We start from the raw sequence: 24,190 nt of genomic DNA on the forward strand, positions 1-24,190 counted from the left end.
CACCTAGAAGAATGCGCATGTCTCTTTCATGCAGCGCAACCAATCAGACTGCGCCGCTGTGAGATCCGCCTTGGTATTGTATGTTAGCCACTGTGGGAATTCTGCCGCTTCCTGATCCGTCTCGCACGATTCTAATTGGCGCGCTGAGTTTTTGTCTCTACTGTGATTGGGTGTTCTCTATAATGGGCGGTTTCAATATCGTGGTCACGTGATAAAGAGACGAATCAGTTTTGTAGCGCGCGGCGTTTGAAGCTGTTTATCTGCTGGTGCACGTTGGGAGCGTTCGCTGGGTGGTAGCGGCTTGTGGTGTTGTGCGCCCCCCACTGTCTGTCCTTAGCCGCCGCCTGCCCACAGTACGTGAACGGCCCTGCTGTTGGTGAGTTGATATGGGGCTGTTGGCAAGTGTTAGGCAGCGGCACAAACTGATGGAGGCGCCGTGCTCCCAATATGGAGGAGACACCCAGTACAGTCCGTCTACAGCTGCTGGGAGCTGACAGTGACTGGTAATGGTCCCTCAATGTCACAGTGCGGTATAGGGGCTCAGTATGGGCACCAGTACAGTCCGTCTACAGCTGCTGGGAGCTGACAGTGACTGGTAATGGCCCCTCAACGTCACAGTGCGGTGGAGGGCTCAGTGTGGGCACCAGTACAGTCCGTCTACAGCTGCTGGGAGCTGACAGTGACTGGTAATGGCCCCTCAACGTCACAGTGCGGTGGAGGGCTCAGTGTGGGCACCAGTACAGTCCGTGTACAGCTGCTGGGAGCTGACAGTGACTGGTAATGGCCCCTCAATGTCACAGTGCGGTGGAGGGCTCAGTGTGGGCACCAGTACAGTCCGTCTACAGCTGCTGGGAGCTGACAGTGACTGGTAATAGTCCCTCAATGTCACAGTGCGGTGGAGGGCTCAGTATGGGCACCAGTACAGTCCGTCTACAGCTGCTGGGAGCTGACAGTGACTGGTAATGGCCCCTCAATGTCACAGTGCGGTGGAGGGCTCAGTGTGGGCACCAGTACAGTCCGTCTACAGCTGCTGGGAGCTGACCGTGACTGGTAATGGCCCCTCAATGTCACAGTGCGGTGGAGGGCTCAGTGTGGGCACCAGTACAGTCCGTCTACAGCTGCTGGGAGCTGACAGTGACTGGTAATGGCCCCTCAACGTCACAGTGCGGTGGAGGGCTCAGTGTGGGCACCAGTACAGTCCGTCTACAGCTGCTGGGAGCTGACAGTGACTGGTAATGGCCCCTCAACGTCACAGTGCGGTGGAGGGCTCAGTGTGGGCACCAGTACAGTCCGTGTACAGCTGCTGGGAGCTGACAGTGACTGGTAATGGCCCCTCAATGTCACAGTGCGGTGGAGGGCTCAGTGTGGGCACCAGTACAGTCCGTCTACAGCTGCTGGGAGCTGACAGTGACTGGTAATAGTCCCTCAATGTCACAGTGCGGTGGAGGGCTCAGTATGGGCACCAGTACAGTCCGTCTACAGCTGCTGGGAGCTGACAGTGACTGGTAATGGCCCCTCAATGTCACAGTGCGGTGGAGGGCTCAGTGTGGGCACCAGTACAGTCCGTCTACAGCTGCTGGGAGCTGACCGTGACTGGTAATGGCCCCTCAATGTCACAGTGCGGTGGAGGGCTCAGTGTGGGCACCAGTACAGTCCGTCTACAGCTGCTGGGAGCTGACAGTGACTGGTAATGGCCCCTCAATGTCACAGTGCGGTGGAGGGCTCAGTGTGGGCACCAGTACAGTCCGTCTACAGCTGCTGGGAGCTGACCGTGACTGGTAATGGCCCCTCAATGTCACAGTGCGGTGGAGGGCTCAGTGTGGGCACCAGTACAGTCCGTCTACAGCTGCTGGGAGCTGACAGTGACTGGTAATAGTCCCTCAATGTCACAGTGCGGTGGAGGGCTCAGTGTGGGCACCAGTACAGTCCGTCTACAGCTGCTGGGAGCTGACAGTGACTGGTAATGGCCCCTCAATGTCACAGTGCGGTGGAGGGCTCAGTGTGGGCACCAGTACAGTCCGTCTACAGCTGCTGGGAGCTGACCGTGACTGGTAATGGACCCTCAATGTCACAGTGCGGTGGAGGGCTCAGTGTGGGCACCAGTACAGTCCGTCTACAGCTGCTGGGAGCTGACAGTGACTGGTAATGGCCCCTCAACGTCACAGTGCGGTGGAGGGCTCAGTATGGGCACCAGTACAGTCCGTCTACAGCTGCTGGGAGCTGACAGTGACTGGTAATGGCCCCTCAACGTCACAGTGCGGTGGAGGGCTCAGTATGGGCACCAGTACAGTCAGTCTACAGCTGCTGGGAGCTGACAGTGACTGGTAATGGCCCCTCAACGTCACAGTGCGGTGGAGGGCTCAGTGTGGGCACCAGTACAGTCCGTCTACAGCTGCTGGGAGCTGACAGTGACTGGTAATGGCCCCTCAACGTCACAGTGCGGTGGAGGGCTCAGTATGGGCACCAGTACAGTCAGTCTACAGCTGCTGGGAGCTGACAGTGACTGGTAATGGCCCCTCAACGTCACAGTGCGGTGGAGGGCTCAGTGTGGGCACCAGTACAGTCCGTCTACAGCTGCTGGGAGCTGACAGTGACTGGTAATGGTCCCTCAATGTCACAGTGCGGTGGAGGGCTCAGTGTGGGCACCAGTACAGTCCGTCTACAGCTGCTGGGAGCTGACAGTGACTGGTAATGGTCCCTCAATGTCACAGTGCGGTGGAGGGCTCAGTATGGGCACCAGTACAGTCCGTCTACAGCTGCTGGGAGCTGACAGTGACTGGTAATGGTCCCTCAACGTCACAGTGCGGTGGAGGGCTCAGTATGGGCACCAGTACAGTCCGTCTACAGCTGCTGGGAGCTGACAGTGACTGGTAATGGCCCCTCAACGTCAGTGCGGTGGAGGGCTCAGTATGGGCACCAGTACAGTCCGTCTACAGCTGCTGGGAGCTGACAGTGACTGGTAATGGCCCCTCAATGTCACAGTGCGGTGGAGAGTTCAGTGTGGGCACCAGTACAGTCCGTCTACAGCTGCTGGGAGCTGACAGTGACTGGTAATGGTCCCTCAACGTCACAGTGCGGTGGAGGGCTCAGTATGGGCACCAGTACAGTCCGTCTACAGCTGCTGGGAGCTGACCGTGACTGGTAATGGGCCCTCAACGTCACAGTGCGGTGGAGGGCTCAGTGTGGGCACCAGTACAGTCCGTCTACAGCTGCTGGGAGCTGACCGTGACCGGTAATGGCCCCTCAACGTCACAGTGCGGTGGAGGGCTCAGTGTGGGCACCAGTACAGTCCGTCTACAGCTGCTGGGAGCTGACCGTGACTGGTAATGGGCCCTCAACGTCACAGTGCGGTGGAGGGCTCAGTGTGGGCACCAGTACAGTCCGTCTACAGCTGCTGGGAGCTGACCGTGACCGGTAATGGCCCCTCAATGTCACAGTGCGGTGGAGGGCTCAGTGTGGGCACCAGTACAGTCCGTCTACAGCTGCTGGGAGCTGACAGTGACTGGTAATGGCCCCTCAACGTCACAGTGCGGTGGAGGGCTCAGTATGGGCACCAGTACAGTCTGTCTACAGCTGCTGACAGTGACTGGTAATGGGCCCTCAATGTCACAGTGCGGTGGAGGGCTCAGTGTGGGCACCAGTACAGTCCGTCTACAGCTGCTGGGAGCTGACAGTGACTGGTAATGGCCCCTCAACGTCACAGTGCGGTGGAGGGCTCAGTGTGGGCACCAGTACAGTCCGTCTACAGCTGCTGGGAGCTGACAGTGACTGGTAATGGCCCCTCAACGTCACAGTGCGGTGGAGGGCTCAGTATGGGCACCAGTACAGTCCGTCTACAGCTGCTGGGAGCTGACAGTGACTGGTAATGGCCCCTCAACGTCACAGTGCGGTGGAGGGCTCAGTATGGGCACCAGTACAGTCCGTCTACAGCTGCTGGGAGCTGACAGTGACTGGTAATGGCCCCTCAACGTCACAGTGCGGTGGAGGGCTCAGTATGGGCACCAGTACAGTCAGTCTACAGCTGCTGGGAGCTGACAGTGACTGGTAATGGCCCCTCAACGTCACAGTGCGGTGGAGGGCTCAGTGTGGGCACCAGTACAGTCCGTCTACAGCTGCTGGGAGCTGACAGTGACTGGTAATGGTCCCTCAATGTCACAGTGCGGTGGAGGGCTCAGTGTGGGCACCAGTACAGTCCGTCTACAGCTGCTGGGAGCTGACAGTGACTGGTAATGGCCCCTCAACGTCACAGTGCGGTGGAGGGCTCAGTATGGGCACCAGTACAGTCTGTCTACAGCTGCTGACAGTGACTGGTAATGGGCCCTCAATGTCACAGTGCGGTGGAGGGCTCAGTGTGGGCACCAGTACAGTCCGTCTACAGCTGCTGGGAGCTGACAGTGACTGGTAATGGCCCCTCAACGTCACAGTGCGGTGGAGGGCTCAGTGTGGGCACCAGTACAGTCCGTCTACAGCTGCTGGGAGCTGACAGTGACTGGTAATGGCCCCTCAACGTCACAGTGCGGTGGAGGGCTCAGTATGGGCACCAGTACAGTCCGTCTACAGCTGCTGGGAGCTGACAGTGACTGGTAATGGCCCCTCAACGTCACAGTGCGGTATAGGGGCTCAGTGTGGGCACCAGTACAGTCCGTCTACAGCTGCTGGGAGCTGACAGTGACTGGTAATGGTCCCTCAATGTCACAGTGCGGTGGAGGGCTCAGTATGGGCACCAGTACAGTCAGTCTACAGCTGCTGGGAGCTGACAGTGACTGGTAATGGCCCCTCAACGTCACAGTGCGGTGGAGGGCTCAGTGTGGGCACCAGTACAGTCCGTCTACAGCTGCTGGGAGCTGACAGTGACTGGTAATGGTCCCTCAATGTCACAGTGCGGTGGAGGGCTCAGTGTGGGCACCAGTACAGTCCGTCTACAGCTGCTGGGAGCTGACAGTGACTGGTAATGGCCCCTCAATGTCACAGTGTGGTATAGGGGCTCAGTATGGGCACCAGTACAGTCCGTCTACAGCTGCTGGGAGCTGACAGTGACTGGTAATGGCCCCTCAACGTCAGTGCGGTGGAGGGCTCAGTATGGGCACCAGTACAGTCCGTCTACAGCTGCTGGGAGCTGACAGTGACTGGTAATGGTCCCTCAATGTCACAGTGCGGTATAGGGGCTCAGTGTGGGCACCAGTACAGTCCGTCTACAGCTGCTGGAGCTGACAGTGACTGGTAATGGTCCCTCAATGTCACAGTGCGGTATAGCGGCTCAGTGTGGGCACCAGTACAGTCCGTCTACAGCTGCTGGAGCTGACAGTGACTGGTAATGGCCCCTCAATGTCACAGTGCGGTATAGGGGCTCAGTGTGGGCACCAGTACAGTCCGTCTACAGCTGCTGGGAGCTGACCGTGACTGGTAATGGTCCCTCAATGTCACAGTGCGGTGGAGGGCTCAGTGTGGGCACCAGTACAGTCCGTCTACAGCTGCTGGGAGCTGACAGTGACTGGTAATGGTCCCTCAACGTCAGTGCGGTGGAGGGCTCAGTGTGGGCACCAGTACAGTCCGTCTACAGCTGCTGGGAGCTGACAGTGACTGGTAATGGTCCCTCAACGTCACAGTGCGGTGGAGGGCTCAGTGTGGGCACCAGTACAGTCCGTCTACAGCTGCTGGGAGCTGACCGTGACTGGTAATGGTCCCTCAACGTCACAGTGCGGTGGAGGGCTCAGTGTGGGCACCAGTACAGTCCGTCTACAGCTGCTGACAGTGACTGGTAATGGGCCCTCAATGTCACAGTGCGGTGGAGGGCTCAGTGTGGGCACCAGTACAGTCCGTCTACAGCTGCTGGGAGCTGACAGTGACTGGTAATGGCCCCTCAACGTCACAGTGCGGTGGAGGGCTCAGTGTGGGCACCAGTACAGTCCGTCTACAGCTGCTGGGAGCTGACCGTGACTGGTAATGGCCCCTCAACGTCACAGTGCGGTGGAGGGCTCAGTGTGGGCACCAGTACAGTCCGTCTACAGCTGCTGGGAGCTGACCGTGACTGGTAATGGCCCCTCAACGTCAGTGCGGTGGAGGGCTCAGTGTGGGCACCAGTACAGTCCGTCTACAGCTGCTGGGAGCTGACAGTGACTGGTAATGGTCCCTCAATGTCACAGTGCGGTGGAGGGCTCAGTGTGGGCACCAGTACAGTCCGTCTACAGCTGCTGGGAGCTGACAGTGACTGGTAATGGTCCCTCAACGTCACAGTGCGGTGGAGAGCTCAGTATGGGCACCAGTACAGTCCGTCTACAGCTGCTGGGAGCTGACCGTGACTGGTAATGGGCCCTCAACGTCACAGTGCGGTGGAGGGCTCAGTGTGGGCACCAGTACAGTCCGTCTACAGCTGCTGGGAGCTGACCGTGACCGGTAATGGCCCCTCAATGTCACAGTGCGGTGGAGGGCTCAGTGTGGGCACCAGTACAGTCCGTCTACAGCTGCTGACAGTGACTGGTAATGGCCCCTCAACGTCACAGTGCGGTGGAGGGCTCAGTGTGGGCACCAGTACAGTCCGTCTACAGCTGCTGGGAGCTGACAGTGACTGGTAATGGCCCCTCAACGTCACAGTGCGGTGGAGAGCTCAGTATGGACACCAGTACAGTCCGTCTACAGCTGCTGGGAGCTGACAGTGACTGGTAATGGTCCCTCAATGTCACAGTGTGGTATAGGGGCTCAGTGTGGGCACCAGTACAGTCCGTCTACAGCTGCTGGAGCTGACAGTGACTGGTAATGGTCCCTCAATGTCACAGTGCGGTATAGCGGCTCAGTGTGGGCACCAGTACAGTCCGTCTACAGCTGCTGGAGCTGACAGTGACAGATAATGGCCCCTCAATGTCACAGTGCGGTATAGGGGCTCAGTGTGGGCACCAGTACAGTCCGTCTACAGCTGCTGGGAGCTGACAGTGACTGGTAATGGCCCCTCAATGTCACAGTGCGGTATAGGGGCTCAGTGTGGGCACCAGTACAGTCCGTCTACAGCTGCTGGGAGCTGACAGTGACTGGTAATGGCCCCTCAACGTCAGTGCGGTGGAGGGCTCAGTATGGGCACCAGTACAGTCCGTCTACAGCTGCTGGAGCTGACAGTGACTGGTAATGGCCCCTCAATGTCACAGTGCGGTATAGGGTCTCAGTGTGGGCACCAGTACAGTCCGTCTACAGCTGCTGGAGCTGACAGTGACTGGTAATGGGCCCTCAATGTCAGTGCGGTGGAGAGCTCAGTATGAACACCAGTACAGTCCGTCTACAGCTGCTGGAGCTGACAGTGACTGGTAATGGCCCCTCAATGTCAGTGCGGTGGAGGGCTCAGTGTGGGCACCAGTACAGTCCGTCTACAGCTGCTGGGAGCTGACAGTGACTGGTAATGGCCCCTCAACGTCAGTGCGGTGGAGGGCTCAGTATGGGCACCAGTACAGTCCGTCTACAGCTGCTGGGAGCTGACCGTGACTGGTAATGGCCCCTCAATGTCACAGTGCGGTATAGGGGCTCCGTGTGGGCACCAGTACAGTTTGATTACAGCTGCTGGGAGCTGACAGTGACTGGTAATGGCCCCTCAATGTCACAGTGCGGTATAGGGGCTCAGTGTGGGCACCAGTACAGTCCGTCTACAGCTGCTGGAGCTGACAGTGACTGGTAATGGCCCCTCAATGTCACAGTGCGGTGGAGGGCTCAGTGTGGGCACCAGTACAGTCCGTCTACAGCTGCTGGAGCTGACAGTGACTGGTAATGGCCCCTCAATGTCACAGTGCGGTGGAGGGCTCAGTATGGGCACCAGTACAGTCTGTCTACAGCTGCTGGGAGCTGACAGTGACTGGTAATGGTCCCTCAATGTCACAGTGCGGTATAGGGGCTCAGTGTGGGCACCAGTACAGTCCGTCTACAGCTGCTGGAGCTGACAGTGACTGGTAATGGCCCCTCAATGTCACAGTGCGGTGGAGGGCTCAGTGTGGGCACCAGTACAGTCCGTCTACAGCTGCTGGAGCTGACAGTGACTGGTAATGGCCCCTCAATGTCACAGTGCGGTATAGGGGCTCAGTGTGGGCACCAGTACAGTCCGTGTACAGCTGCTGGGAGCTGACAGTGACTGGTAATGGCCCCTCAATGTCACAGTGCGGTGGAGGGCTCAGTGTGGGCACCAGTACAGTCCGTCTACAGCTGCTGGGAGCTGACAGTGACTGGTAATGGCCCCTCAACGTCAGTGCGGTGGAGGGCTCAGTGTGGGCACCAGTACAGTCCGTCTACAGCTGCTGGGAGCTGACAGTGACTGGTAATGGCCCCTCAACGTCACAGTGCGGTGGAGGGCTCAGTGTGGGCACCAGTACAGTCCGTCTACAGCTGCTGGGAGCTGACAGTGACTGGTAATGGCCCCTCAACGTCACAGTGCGGTGGAGAGTTCAGTGTGGGCACCAGTACAGTCTGTTTACAGCTGCTGGGAGCTGACAGTGACTGGTAATGGCCCCTCAATGTCACAGTGCGGTATAGGGGCTCAGTGTGGGCACCAGTACAGTCCGTCTACAGCTGCTGGGAGCTGAGCGTCACTGGTTATGGCCCCTCAATGTCACAGTGCGGTGGAGGGCTCAGTGTGGGCACCAGTACAGTCCGTCTACAGCTGCTGGGAGCTGACCGTGACTGGTAATGGCCCCTCAACGTCACAGTGCGGTGGAGGGCTCAGTATGGGCACCAGTACAGTCCGTCTACAGCTGCTGGGAGCTGACAGTGACTGGTAATGGCCCCTCAACGTCAGTGCGGTGGAGAGCTCAGTATGGACACCAGTACAGTCCGTCTACAGCTGCTGGGAGCTGACCGTGACTGGTAATGGCCCCTCAACGTCACAGTGCGGTGGAGGGCTCAGTATGGACACCAGTACAGTCCGTCTACAGCTGCTGGGAGCTGACAGTGACTGGTAATGGCCCCTCAATGTCACAGTGCGGTATAGGGGCTCAGTGTGGGCACCAGTACAGTCTGTTTACAGCTGCTGGAGCTGACAGTGACTTGTAATGGCCCCTCAATGTCGCTGCGGTGGAGAGCTCAGTGTGGGCACCAGTACAGTCCGTTTACAGCTGCTGGGAGCTGGCAGTGACTGGTAATGGCCCCTCAATGTCACAGTGCGGTATAGGGACTCAGTATGGACACCAGTACAGTCCGTGTACAGCTGCTGGGAGCTGACAGTGACTGGTAATGGCCCCTCAATGTCACAGTGCGGTATAGGGGCTCAGTGTGGGCACCAGTACAGTCCGTCTACAGCTGCTGGAGCTGACAGTGACTGGTAATGGCCCCTCAACGTCACAGTGCGGTGGAGGGCTCAGTGTGGGCACCAGTACAGTCCGTCTACAGCTGCTGGGAGCTGACAGTGACTGGTAATGGTCCCTCAATGTCACAGTGCGGTGGAGGGCTCAGTGTGGGCACCAGTACAGTCCGTCTACAGCTGCTGGGAGCTGACCGTGACTGGTAATGGCCCCTCAACGTCACAGTGCGGTGGAGGGCTCAGTGTGGGCACCAGTACAGTCCGTCTACAGCTGCTGGGAGCTGACCGTGACTGGTAATGGCCCCTCAACGTCAGTGCGGTGGAGGGCTCAGTGTGGGCACCAGTACAGTCCGTCTACAGCTGCTGGGAGCTGACAGTGACTGGTAATGGTCCCTCAATGTCACAGTGCGGTGGAGGGCTCAGTGTGGGCACCAGTACAGTCCGTCTACAGCTGCTGGGAGCTGACAGTGACTGGTAATGGTCCCTCAACGTCACAGTGCGGTGGAGAGCTCAGTATGGGCACCAGTACAGTCCGTCTACAGCTGCTGGGAGCTGACCGTGACTGGTAATGGGCCCTCAACGTCACAGTGCGGTGGAGGGCTCAGTGTGGGCACCAGTACAGTCCGTCTACAGCTGCTGGGAGCTGACCGTGACCGGTAATGGCCCCTCAATGTCAGTGCGGTGGAGGGCTCAGTGTGGGCACCAGTAAAGTCCGTCTACAGCTGCTGACAGTGACTGGTAATGGCCCCTCAACGTCAGTGCGGTGGAGGGCTCAGTGTGGGCACCAGTACAGTCCGTCTACAGCTGCTGGGAGCTGACAGTGACTGGTAATGGCCCCTCAACGTCACAGTGCGGTGGAGAGCTCAGTATGGACACCAGTACAGTCCGTCTACAGCTGCTGGGAGCTGACAGTGACTGGTAATGGTCCCTCAATGTCACAGTGCGGTGGAGGGCTCAGTGTGGGCACCAGTACAGTCCGTCTACAGCTGCTGGGAGCTGACAGTGACTGGTAATGGCCTCTCAATGTCACAGTGCGGTATAGGGGCTCAGTGTGGGCACCAGTACAGTCCGTGTACAGCTGCTGGGAGCTGACAGTGACTGGTAATGGCCCCTCAATGTCACAGTGCGGTGGAGGGCTCAGTGTGGGCACCAGTACAGTCCGTCTACAGCTGCTGGGAGCTGACAGTGACTGGTAATGGCCCCTCAACGTCACAGTGCGGTGGAGGGCTCAGTGTGGGCACCAGTACAGTCTGTCTACAGCTGCTGGGAGCTGACAGTGACTGGTAATGGCCCCTCAACGTCAGTGCGGTGGAGGGCTCAGTGTGGGCACCAGTACAGTCCGTCTACAGCTGCTGGGAGCTGACAGTGACTGGTAATGGCCCCTCAACGTCACAGTGCGGTGGAGAGTTCAGTGTGGGCACCAGTACAGTCTGTTTACAGCTGCTGGGAGCTGACAGTGACTGGTAATGGCCCCTCAATGTCACAGTGCGGTATAGGGGCTCAGTGTGGGCACCAGTACAGTCCGTCTACAGCTGCTGGGAGCTGAGCGTCACTGGTTATGGCCCCTCAATGTCACAGTGCGGTGGAGGGCTCAGTGTGGGCACCAGTACAGTCCGTCTACAGCTGCTGGGAGCTGACCGTGACTGGTAATGGCCCCTCAACGTCACAGTGCGGTGGAGGGCTCAGTATGGGCACCAGTACAGTCCGTCTACAGCTGCTGGGAGCTGACAGTGACTGATAATGGCCCCTCAACGTCAGTGCGGTGGAGAGCTCAGTATGGACACCAGTACAGTCCGTCTACAGCTGCTGGGAGCTGACCGTGACTGGTAATGGCCCCTCAACGTCACAGTGCGGTGGAGGGCTCAGTATGGACACCAGTACAGTCCGTCTACAGCTGCTGGGAGCTGACAGTGACTGGTAATGGCCCCTCAATGTCACAGTGCGGTATAGGGGCTCAGTGTGGGCACCAGTACAGTCTGTTTACAGCTGCTGGAGCTGACAGTGACTTGTAATGGCCCCTCAATGTCGCTGCGGTGGAGGGCTCAGTGTGGGCACCAGTACAGTCCGTTTACAGCTGCTGGGAGCTGACAGTGACTGGTAATGGCCCCTCAATGTCACAGTGCGGTATAGGGGCTCAGTGTGGGCACCAGTACAGTCCGTCTACAGCTGCTGGAGCTGACAGTGACTGGTAATGGCCCCTCAACGTCACAGTGCGGTGGAGGGCTCAGTGTGGGCACCAGTACAGTCCGTCTACAGCTGCTGGGAGCTGACAGTGACTGGTAATGGTCCCTCAATGTCACAGTGCGGTGGAGGGCTCAGTGTGGGCACCAGTACAGTCCGTCTACAGCTGCTGGGAGCTGACCGTGACTGGTAATGGCCCCTCAACGTCACAGTGCGGTGGAGGGCTCAGTGTGGGCACCAGTACAGTCCGTCTACAGCTGCTGGGAGCTGACCGTGACTGGTAATGGCCCCTCAACGTCAGTGCGGTGGAGGGCTCAGTGTGGGCACCAGTACAGTCCGTCTACAGCTGCTGGGAGCTGACAGTGACTGGTAATGGTCCCTCAATGTCACAGTGCGGTGGAGGGCTCAGTGTGGGCACCAGTACAGTCCGTCTACAGCTGCTGGGAGCTGACAGTGACTGGTAATGGTCCCTCAACGTCACAGTGCGGTGGAGAGCTCAGTATGGGCACCAGTACAGTCCGTCTACAGCTGCTGGGAGCTGACCGTGACTGGTAATGGGCCCTCAACGTCACAGTGCGGTGGAGGGCTCAGTGTGGGCACCAGTACAGTCCGTCTACAGCTGCTGGGAGCTGACCGTGACCGGTAATGGCCCCTCAATGTCAGTGCGGTGGAGGGCTCAGTGTGGGCACCAGTAAAGTCCGTCTACAGCTGCTGACAGTGACTGGTAATGGCCCCTCAACGTCAGTGCGGTGGAGGGCTCAGTGTGGGCACCAGTACAGTCCGTCTACAGCTGCTGGGAGCTGACAGTGACTGGTAATGGCCCCTCAACGTCACAGTGCGGTGGAGAGCTCAGTATGGACACCAGTACAGTCCGTCTACAGCTGCTGGGAGCTGACAGTGACTGGTAATGGTCCCTCAATGTCACAGTGCGGTGGAGGGCTCAGTGTGGGCACCAGTACAGTCCGTCTACAGCTGCTGGGAGCTGACAGTGACTGGTAATGGCCTCTCAATGTCACAGTGCGGTATAGGGGCTCAGTGTGGGCACCAGTACAGTCCGTGTACAGCTGCTGGGAGCTGACAGTGACTGGTAATGGCCCCTCAATGTCACAGTGCGGTGGACGGCTCAGTGTGGGCACCAGTACAGTCCGTCTACAGCTGCTGGGAGCTGACAGTGACTGGTAATGGCCCCTCAACGTCACAGTGCGGTGGAGGGCTCAGTGTGGGCACCAGTACAGTCTGTCTACAGCTGCTGGGAGCTGACAGTGACTGGTAATGGCCCCTCAACGTCAGTGCGGTGGAGGGCTCAGTGTGGGCACCAGTACAGTCCGTCTACAGCTGCTGGGAGCTGACAGTGACTGGTAATGGCCCCTCAACGTCACAGTGCGGTGGAGAGTTCAGTGTGGGCACCAGTACAGTCTGTTTACAGCTGCTGGGAGCTGACAGTGACTGGTAATGGCCCCTCAATGTCACAGTGCGGTATAGGGGCTCAGTGTGGGCACCAGTACAGTCCGTCTACAGCTGCTGGGAGCTGAGCGTCACTGGTTATGGCCCCTCAATGTCACAGTGCGGTGGAGGGCTCAGTGTGGGCACCAGTACAGTCCGTCTACAGCTGCTGGGAGCTGACCGTGACTGGTAATGGCCCCTCAACGTCACAGTGCGGTGGAGGGCTCAGTATGGGCACCAGTACAGTCCGTCTACAGCTGCTGGGAGCTGACAGTGACTGATAATGGCCCCTCAACGTCAGTGCGGTGGAGAGCTCAGTATGGACACCAGTACAGTCCGTCTACAGCTGCTGGGAGCTGACCGTGACTGGTAATGGCCCCTCAACGTCACAGTGCGGTGGAGGGCTCAGTATGGACACCAGTACAGTCCGTCTACAGCTGCTGGGAGCTGACAGTGACTGGTAATGGCCCCTCAATGTCACAGTGCGGTATAGGGGCTCAGTGTGGGCACCAGTACAGTCTGTTTACAGCTGCTGGAGCTGACAGTGACTTGTAATGGCCCCTCAATGTCGCTGCGGTGGAGGGCTCAGTGTGGGCACCAGTACAGTCCGTTTACAGCTGCTGGGAGCTGACAGTGACTGGTAATGGCCCCTCAATGTCACAGTGCGGTATAGGGGCTCAGTGTGGGCACCAGTACAGTCCGTCTACAGCTGCTGGAGCTGACAGTGACTGGTAATGGCCCCTCAACGTCACAGTGCGGTGGAGGGCTCAGTGTGGGCACCAGTACAGTCCGTCTACAGCTGCTGGGAGCTGACAGTGACTGGTAATGGTCCCTCAATGTCACAGTGCGGTGGAGGGCTCAGTGTGGGCACCAGTACAGTCCGTCTACAGCTGCTGGGAGCTGACCGTGACTGGTAATGGCCCCTCAACGTCACAGTGCGGTGGAGGGCTCAGTGTGGGCACCAGTACAGTCCGTCTACAGCTGCTGGGAGCTGACCGTGACTGGTAATGGCCCCTCAACGTCAGTGCGGTGGAGGGCTCAGTGTGGGCACCAGTACAGTCCGTCTACAGCTGCTGGGAGCTGACAGTGACTGGTAATGGTCCCTCAATGTCACAGTGCGGTGGAGGGCTCAGTGTGGGCACCAGTACAGTCCGTCTACAGCTGCTGGGAGCTGACAGTGACTGGTAATGGTCCCTCAACGTCACAGTGCGGTGGAGAGCTCAGTATGGGCACCAGTACAGTCCGTCTACAGCTGCTGGGAGCTGACCGTGACTGGTAATGGGCCCTCAACGTCACAGTGCGGTGGAGGGCTCAGTGTGGGCACCAGTACAGTCCGTCTACAGCTGCTGGGAGCTGACCGTGACCGGTAATGGCCCCTCAATGTCAGTGCGGTGGAGGGCTCAGTGTGGGCACCAGTAAAGTCCGTCTACAGCTGCTGACAGTGACTGGTAATGGCCCCTCAACGTCAGTGCGGTGGAGGGCTCAGTGTGGGCACCAGTACAGTCCGTCTACAGCTGCTGGGAGCTGACAGTGACTGGTAATGGCCCCTCAACGTCACAGTGCGGTGGAGAGCTCAGTATGGACACCAGTACAGTCCGTCTACAGCTGCTGGGAGCTGACAGTGACTGGTAATGGTCCCTCAATGTCACAGTGCGGTGGAGGGCTCAGTGTGGGCACCAGTACAGTCCGTCTACAGCTGCTGGGAGCTGAGAGTGACTGGTAATGGTCCCTCAATGTCACAGTGCGGTGGAGGGCTCAGTGTGGGCACCAGTACAGTCCGTCTACAGCTGCTGGGAGCTGACCGTGACTGGTAATGGCCCCTCAACGTCACAGTGCGGTGGAGGGCTCAGTGTGGGCACCAGTACAGTCCGTCTACAGCTGCTGGGAGCTGACCGTGACTGGTAATGGCCCCTCAACGTCAGTGCGGTGGAGGGCTCAGTGTGGGCACCAGTACAGTCCGTCTACAGCTGCTGGGAGCTGACAGTGACTGGTAATGGTCCCTCAATGTCACAGTGCGGTGGAGAGCTCAGTATGGGCACCAGTACAGTCCGTCTACAGCTGCTGGGAGCTGACCGTGACTGGTAATGGGCCCTCAACGTCACAGTGCGGTGGAGGGCTCAGTGTGGGCACCAGTACAGTCCGTCTACAGCTGCTGGGAGCTGACCGTGACCGGTAATGGCCCCTCAATGTCACAGTGCGGTGGAGGGCTCAGTGTGGGCACCAGTACAGTCCGTCTACAGCTGCTGGGAGCTGACAGTGACTGGTAATGGCCCCTCAACGTCACAGTGCGGTGGAGGGCTCAGTATGGGCACCAGTACAGTCCGTCTACAGCTGCTGACAGTGACTGGTAATGGCCCCTCAACGTCACAGTGCGGTGGAGGGCTCAGTGTGGGCACCAGTACAGTCCGTCTACAGCTGCTGGAGCTGACAGTGACTGGTAATGGCCCCTCAACGTCACAGTGCGGTGGAGGGCTCAGTGTGGGCACCAGTACAGTCCGTCTACAGCTGCTGGGAGCTGACAGTGACTGGTAATGGCCCCTCAATGTCACAGTGCGGTGGAGGGCTCAGTGTGGGCACCAGTACAGTCCGTCTACAGCTGCTGGGAGCTGACAGTGACTGGTAATGGCCCCTCAACGTCACAGTGCGGTGGAGGGCTCAGTGTGGGCACCAGTACAGTCCGTCTACAGCTGCTGGGAGCTGACAGTGACTGGTAATGGGCCCTCAATGTCACAGTGCGGTGGAGGGCTCAGTGTGGGCACCAGTACAGTCCGTCTACAGCTGCTGGGAGCTGACAGTGACTGGTAATGGCCCCTCAATGTCGCTGCGGTGGAGGGCTCAGTGTGGGCACCAGTACAGTCCGTCTACAGCTGCTGGGAGCTGACAGTGACTGGTAATGGCCCCTCAACGTCACAGTGCGGTATAGGGGCTCAGTGTGGGCACCAGTACAGTCCGTCTACAGCTGCTGGGAGCTGACAGTGACTGGTAATGGCCCCTCAACGTCACAGTGCGGTGGAGGGCTCAGTATGGGCACCAGTACAGTCCGTCTACAGCTGCTGGGAGCTGACAGTGACTGGTAATGGTCCCTCAATGTCACAGTGCGGTGGAGGGCTCAGTGTGGGCACCAGTACAGTCCGTCTACAGCTGCTGGGAGCTGACAGTGACTGGTAATGGCCCCTCAATGTCAGTGTGGTATAGGGGCTCAGTATGGGCACCAGTACAGTCCGTCTACAGCTGCTGGGAGCTGACAGTGACTGGTAATGGCCCCTCAACGTCAGTGCGGTGGAGGGCTCAGTATGGGCACCAGTACAGTCCGTCTACAGCTGCTGGAGCTGACCGTGACTGGTAATGGCCCCTCAATGTCACAGTGCGGTGGAGGGCTCAGTATGGGCACCAGTACAGTCTGTTTACAGCTGCTGGGAGCTGACAGTGACTGGTAATGGTCCCTCAATGTCACAGTGCGGTATAGGGGCTCAGTGTGGGCACCAGTACAGTCCGTCTACAGCTGCTGGAGCTGACCGTGACTGGTAATGGTCCCTCAATGTCACAGTGCGGTATAGGGGCTCAGTGTGGGCACCAGTACAGTCCGTTTACAGCTGCTGGGAGCTGACCGTGACTGGTAATGGCCCCTCAATGTCACTGTGCGGTGGAGGGCTCAGTGTGGGCACCAGTACAGTCCGTCTACAGCTGCTGGGAGCTGACCGTGACTGGCCCCTCAATGTCACTGTGCGGTATAGCGACTCCGTATGGGCACTAATGCAGTCCGTCTTCAGCTGCTGGGAGCTGACCGTGACTGGTAATGGTCCCTCAATATCACAGTGCGTTGTAGGACTCAGTATGGGCACCAGTACAGTCCGTTTACAGCTGCTGGGAGCTGACAGTGACTGGTTATGGCTCCTCGATCTCAGTGATGTATAGGGGCTCAGTATGGGCACAGGGCGCTGCCCACACCTCAGAATCACAGGAGTGGGGCGTTACATGTTGGCATAGCCACTGCTGCCCCCCTATATCGTCCTGTGCAGTCAGCTGGCCCCCCATCATCAGCCCATTTAACAATCGTCTGTATTGGGAGCCCGGGCAGGATGGGGTCAGTTATGTACATGGTGTAACTACTCTGGCGGCATTGATTGCAGCGTTAAGAAGGGAAAGTCCTGGAAACCCCAGGCGGGCAGACAGTTACTGATCTGCTAATGATGGAAACCTATTCAGGATATCTCGCTTTATTCAGTAGAGATAAGCAACGCAGGCAGCAATCCCTGCACTTGGCTATCAATGAGGTTATTAATGGTTGTGTGAGGGATATTCTGCTGCGCTGACTGCCCTAAGGCAAATCATCAAGATCCGCTGCTGGCAGCCAACTTTGCAATTCCCTACTAATGTCCCATATGCTTGAGACAAGTCAGGAGATGCTGCTGGCCATGTTGGCACCTTTAGGCCATTCAAGCTGCTCACAGTAGCACAAGCAACATGTGGCCTGAGGTTGTTTTGAAAAATGGTTCCTGAGACACTTTGAATAAATGGCCGTACTACAGGTTCCACCACCAAATCAATGTAACACCGAGCTATTCGTGTACCTGTAATGAGGACTAGAGGGGTCCGGCTACATACCATACATTATACCACCCCACTATAATCCCAGGAGGACAGGAGTGATGTTTCTTCTGTGACTTCTTTCTTGGTGTTGCAGTGCCATTGTTGAGGCGTGTCGTTGTGGAGGGGGTTTCCTTACCAATAGCGTTATTAGTTTTCTGCCACTTTAGTTCTTGTCCTCAGTGTGGCAGGGAAGTCAGCTTGTTTTTTCCTATGGTGACATTAGGGCTTTCATAGGAATACACAGGCTGCCTTCTGTGTCACATGGAAGACACTAGACGTTAATTAAAGCTCAATGGTGTGGGATGATGGCTTTATTAGTAAATTATCGTTAAGGATACTTCACTATTTACATGACGTATGGAAATCTTTGAGGCAATAATTTTATATTTTTTTATTATAGCTTTTCTTGCAGTCTGGGAAAAAAAAACCCTTCTGATTTGATTTTTGCACCTTTCCTAATGCCATGGTGCTTCCCACTCCATAGTGAATGCTTCCGTTCATAACGTGTGCCAATTATCGTTATTGTAAGTGGATTTGCACTTGTTGACCCATCATGGTACAGACCAGTGGTCCCCAACTCCAGGTCTCGAGGGCCGCCAACAGTGCAGGTTTTCAGGATTTCTTTAGTATTGCATCGGTGGTAATGTGATCATCTGCACAGGTGATGATTCCAACCCCTGTGCAATACTAAGGAAAACCTGCACTGTTGGCGGCCCTCGAGGCCTGGAGTTGGGGACCACTGGTACAGACTATGCAGATTATGGGGATGGGCAATTGGTAATGCATTTGTTTTGTTCCCATACCATTTGTGCATTGATGTCTGCACATCACTTTACACAAGGGGTTGTGCAATTGATGAGTTTATTTTGTGATGAATTGTACATGTACTGAATACTGATATTTGCGGGCCAACCCTCTAATGGACAGGATGCAGTCAGATCACGGTTTGTGCCATAGCATAACTGTACCATGTAAGACAGGCCTTAGAGTAAGTGTTTAAATGTTATTTAATAAAACATCAATAGTACACCTCCAACACAACATATTCGTAATGTATCTTGTAGAGAAATCCACTTTTTTCTCATTCCCAAAATTTTCGCTTCACAGGTAACCTGTCTTCAAGGAGCACACATTTTCCCATTACGAAGATAGATGACAGTTGGTGCTCATAAATTCTATGGAGAAGTTTCAGGAATCCTTATAGCAGAATGTCTGGTGGCCTCCAGCTCTTCCCCTCTCCATACAACTTTAACATTTTAAAAGCACCATTTGTCCTACCTGTCCATGGGGAAATCAGTATCTGACTTGACATAAGTTACAATAACTATTAAGGCCCCTTCACATTAAGCGACGCTGCAGCGATACCGACAACGATCCGGATCGCTGCAGCGTCGCTGTTTGGTCGCTGGAGAGCTGTCACACAGACCGCTCTCCAGCGACCAACGATGCCGGTAACCAGGGTAAACATCGGGTAACTAAGCGCAGGGCCGCGCTTAGTAACCCGATGTTTACCCTGGTTACCATCCTAAAAGTAAAAAAAAACAAACAGTACATACTTACCTAACGCTGTCTGTCCCCGGCTCTCTGCTTCTCTGCACTCCTCCTGTACTGGCTGTGAGCACAGCGGCCGGAAAGCAGAGCAGTGACGTCACCGCTCTGCTTTCCGGCTGACCGACGCTCACAGCCAGTACAGGAGGAGTGCAGAGCACAGCGCTGGAGGACAGACAGCGTTAGGTAAGTATGTAGTGTTTGTTTTTTTTACTTTTAGGATGGTAACCAGGGTAAACATCGGGTTACTAAGCGCGGCCCTGTGCTTAGTTACCCGATGTTTACCCTGGTTACCAGTGAAGACATCGCTGGATCGGTGTCACACACGCCGATCCAGCGATGTCAGCAGGAGTCCAGCGACGAAATAAAGTTCTGGACTTTATTCAGCGACCAACGATCTCCCAGCAGGGGCCTGATCGTTGGTCGCTGTCACACATAATGATTTCATTAACTATATCGTTGCTACGTCACAAAATGCAACGATATCGTTAACGATATCGTTATGTGTGAAGGTACCTTTACTCTAAAGGTACCGTCACACATAGCGACGCTGCAGCGATACCGACAACGATCCGGATCGCTGCAGCGTCGCTGTTTGGTCGCTGGAGAGCTGTCACACAGACAGCTCTCCAGCGACCAACGATCCCGAGGTCCCCGGTAACCAGGGTAAACATCGGGTAACTAAGCGCAGGGCCGCGCTTAGTAACCCGATGTTTACCCTGGTTACCATCCTAAAAAGTAAAAAAACAAACGCTACATACTTACCTACAGCCGTCTGTCCTCGGCGCTCTGCTTCTCTGGTCTGGCTGTGAGCGCCGGGCAGCCAGAAAGCAGAGCGGTGACGTCACCGCTCTGCATTCCGGCTGACCGACGCTCACAGCCAGAGCAGGAGGAGTGCAGAGCACAGCGCTGGAGGACAGACGGCTGTAGGTAAGTATGTAGTGTTTGTTTTTTTACTTTTAGGATGGTAACCAGGGTAAACATCGGGTTACTAAGCGCGGCCCTGCGCTTAGTTACCCGATGTTTACCCTGGTTACCAGCGAAGACATCGCTGAATCGGTGTCACACACGCCGATTCAGCGATGTCTACGGGGAGTCCAGCGACGAAATAAAGTTCTGGACTTTCTTCCCCGACCAGCGATCTCCCAGCAGGGGCCTGATCGCTGCTGCCTGTCACACTGGACGATATCGCTAGCGAGGACGCTGCAACGTCACGGATCGCTATCGATATCGTCTAGTGTGACAGTACCTTAAGTGTGGTTTGGCTTGCAGAAAGGAGGGAATGGGTGATTAGTAATACTTTTGTTTTACAGTATTGGCTGTAGTAATTGGCAATCTATAAGATGGTTAACCCCTCTGTAAAGACAAAGATCCCTGTATTATCAGTTTAATGTGTGGCATACAGTAAAACTTGTGTCCTTCATCACCCCATTGTGATCTTCTTTTTCAGATTGCAAGAGAAATCTAAAAATCATTGACACGTTAATATTTAAACCTGGAGCGATCTACTCAAAAAACAACAAAAGTGCCAATAGGCACGAAGAGCCCCTTGCATCAGCTGCGACGTATGGTGCTAAAAGACATAAAAAATGAACCTAGCGTGACTAGTGGTCTGAAGCGGCCACTAAGTTGGCTCAAAAGGAGAATGAGTGATTCTGGATGTCAATCTTCACTACCGTGTGACTCAAAGTTTGGGAAAGGCGATGTGGAACAAGATCTAGATTGTGCCTCTGCAGCTTTAAAAAGTGAACAAAATCTGAATATTCGCACAAACACTACACTGGCCCTTCAAGATGAAGAAGGAAATGCAAGTCTTCTTGGTAAGATGGAAATCTCCGGACTAAGTGGCCTAAAGAACAATGATGGTGTAGTCTCTCCTGTTCTGAGTAAACAGAAGCTGCCACATGATGTGATCTTCTCGTCTCCAGATTCCTACTCTGCATCTACAGGTTTTAGTGTCTCCAACATGTCCCTGTCCTACTTTCCAGACCCTACAGCTTCAAATGAAGGTGAAGTGCAGGATCCTTCTGAGATGTCTATCAATAAGGACAAATATTTCAGCACTCCAATGCCATCAAGAGAAAGGGTGAAGAAAAAGCTTACTCCAGTTATGGAAGTTGATATTGAATCGATTATGTCAGATGAGTCTCAACCTCAAGACAAACTATCAAGAATTGATCTGTTTCCCAAGAAATCGTACCCTATGAATGTCTTGTTGCATGAGAGTCCCACAAAGACTCCACTATATAGAAGTTTCTTTGCTACAGAGTGCCAAGAAATAGTTAATCAAATCGTTAACTTAGAAACGGATGTGAGAACCCCAGGCAAGCGTAAAGTGGAAGAACTTGACTTGTCTACCATCGATGCAGAACCTCCTCCATATGACTGTACACCTATGAAGTCAATGCTGGCTTGTGAAGTGGCCAAAGTAATATTATCTTTGGAAAATAGCCCTGTCAATGAAGGGCCATCACTGTTTGCAGTAAGTCTTCTGGATCTTGAGAAGTCTGATATGCAGCTCAATTACTTGAACCTATCTGAATGTCGAATTCAAAATAACACAGGGTGTTCTGCGAGTGACGCTGAAGAGCTTTCTCTCTTAAGTGATGGGCTGACTGGTGTATGTGCCAAGAGACAGAGGATGGAACCACTTGAGAAAAATGACTGTGAGGTAGATCAAGAGGATAAAATATTGCCGCCTTTGGCTATTTCTGCCACCAGCAAATCCTGTGGTGAAAATATAACGCAAGTCATGTCCAACAACATACTACATATGGAACAGAAGCTCACTGACAATGTAATAACACTGGGCATGGCTTCTCCTCAGGTTGTCAACCAAGTAATGAAGACTTCACCTCAAACTTTGGTCATTACTATGAAAAATTCTGTATGTAAAGGACCCTCTACAACCTGGATTAAACAGATGGACAAATCGGATGAGTATAACCTGTGTGCCAGTACTGCACAGGACATTGAGGTAACCTATGATGAGCTGCCACCAACTGATACGACTCATGAGATTGAGAAGAGCAAGGCATTGACTGAGCCCTGGCTGAGCATTGCATCTATACATGAGGAGATGACTATAGAAAATGCCACCCACGTGATTGAAATCGTGCCACCTACCTCAAATACAACACAAGATATACCATTTATTCAGGAGGAAGTTAATCTAGCGAATACCACGCAGGTCATTGAGATGGTAGGGCCGCCTGCTAACACGACTCTGGACATTGCCTCAGTTTATGATGGTGCAATTTCTGGTAATACTACGCAGGTTATGGATGCAGTGCCACTCTCTGCCAATACCACAAAGGATATCACACCTGTGCATGAGCGAGTTACTGCTGCCAACACAACACAGATAATTGACGTGGCATCACAAATTCTGGCAAATACCACACAAGACATGTCATCCATGCTTGAGAGCAAAGCGGTCAACACCACTCGTGAAATTGAAGGGGTACCACAGTCATGTGTGAATGCTGCACAAAACGTTGCACCAGTTTATGTGGCAGCAACACTAACCAATACAACTCAAGACATTGAGATCATTCCCAAAGCTTCTGCCCATGAAGCATCGAGTATGACTGCAATTTGTGATGTTTCAATTTCAACCTGTTGCACTCAAGATGCAGGAGGCATGCAGAAATCTGTGGTTGTTCCAAGAGCGAGTGAAGCGACAGCTACCCCATGTACTGACCCTAATCCCAAAGCACTTTGTAATGCTAAAGAAAGTTGTGAGCAAATGACAGCTAATCATAGTAACCTCGGTAATGAGGAGATCCAGCCTCCCTTAAATATGACTCTAGATACACCAGGTCGGCACAGTGATGTGATCTGTGATATAAGCCTTCCTGAAACTACAGGAACAAAAGCTGAAATATTGATTTCAAATTCTAGCCATAGCTTGAATGCAGACAATGAGGGCTTGATGATAAATGATGGTAGAAATGTTTCCAAAATTGACCCTAAGCGAGAATCTTTAGTGGGCGATGATTGTAATGACTTGCCGTCAGAAGCCCAAAATGCACAAACCTTTGTAACGTGTGTCACCACTGGTCCCAGTATACTTGTGACTCCACCTGTTCAGGCCAATCCTAATGGTACAGAAGGGCAACAATTGGAAGGATCTCAGAAATGTGGCAGCCACTGTGACCCAGGAATGATGGCTTCCCTGACAGAAGTGGGTAACGGCAAAGAATCTGCTGATCAACCATTACTCTCTGAATCCTGTTGTATGATGCAGGAAGAAGAAAATGCTCATGATATCAGTGTCTTTTCTGTCGGATCGCTTTCTTTTGTCACCTCCACACCTGTTGCTGGAATAAATGATTTTCAATATCAAAAAACTGTCATGGATCCTATGCAACAAGACCCTAGTTTGTCCATTGGCTCTGTAATGGATGAATCTGCAAATAAGTTATCGAGAGGACCACAAATGAACACCCCACATGATGCACAGGGATTGCACTGTAAAGACCAACTAGAAACATCACATGGATCATCTATCCCTCTCAGATTGCGGAGGGGCTTGGTTCCTCCATCAGATGCCATGCCTAAAACCATAGCTTCAACATCTGGCATCCCATCAGCACGCCGTTCTCTAGCACTGAGTCAAAATCTGGCGAGGGAAGCTGCAGTCTCTAAAATTGCACGGGGGGGTGGAATACCAGTGAGGGGTTTAATCCGCCCCCCAATGGTTCACCAAAATTTGCCAAGGGTTAGCCTGGGAAACCCAAAACTAGCCATGGAAGGAATAGGAGGAATTGTAATAAGCAAATCTGCCGCTGGAAGCCGATTCAGAGCGCCAAAAGCCACTGCTGTTAAGGTTTGTAGGATTTACTAAATACTTGGGCAATGTCTAACTTTTCTGGCTCACTTGGCACAAGTTGTTTAACTTTTGTTTCATAAATCAATAGGGCGCATGAAAATGAGCAACTATGTAATAGAACTTATCAGAGAAATCTGCCTCTTTCTCCTCCTAAAATACCCCCCACGTACATAGAATGTCATCAGCAGTAAGTAATCTAGCTCAGTAATGTATTTCTCTGTTCACGGAATAGACTTTACCTGTGAATTGAGTAGTAGTCCAGGGAAGAAAGGAGCAGATTTCTCAGATTTATTGCAAAGATTCTTATTTTCTTGTGCACTATTGATTTA

At 54.6% G+C, this 24,190-nt stretch overlaps 1 protein-coding gene across 1 annotated transcript in view; it reads left to right on the top strand.

Annotated features, from left to right (window-relative positions):
- The first annotated feature begins 210 nt into the window (after positions 1 to 210).
- LOC138662130 (uncharacterized) overlaps positions 211 to 24,190 on the top strand; it is a 46,538-nt gene continuing 22,558 nt past the window's right edge. The window contains exons 1-2 of the mRNA XM_069747296.1: positions 211 to 376; positions 20,478 to 23,858. Coding sequence (XP_069603397.1) covers positions 20,595 to 23,858 — 3,264 coding nt within the window. The 5' untranslated portion in view covers positions 211 to 376; positions 20,478 to 20,594. The remainder of the gene's footprint in view (positions 377 to 20,477; positions 23,859 to 24,190) is intronic.

This window comes from Ranitomeya imitator, chromosome 2 (genome assembly GCF_032444005.1).
Source record: "Ranitomeya imitator isolate aRanImi1 chromosome 2, aRanImi1.pri, whole genome shotgun sequence".
NCBI lineage: Eukaryota > Metazoa > Chordata > Amphibia > Anura > Dendrobatidae > Ranitomeya > Ranitomeya imitator.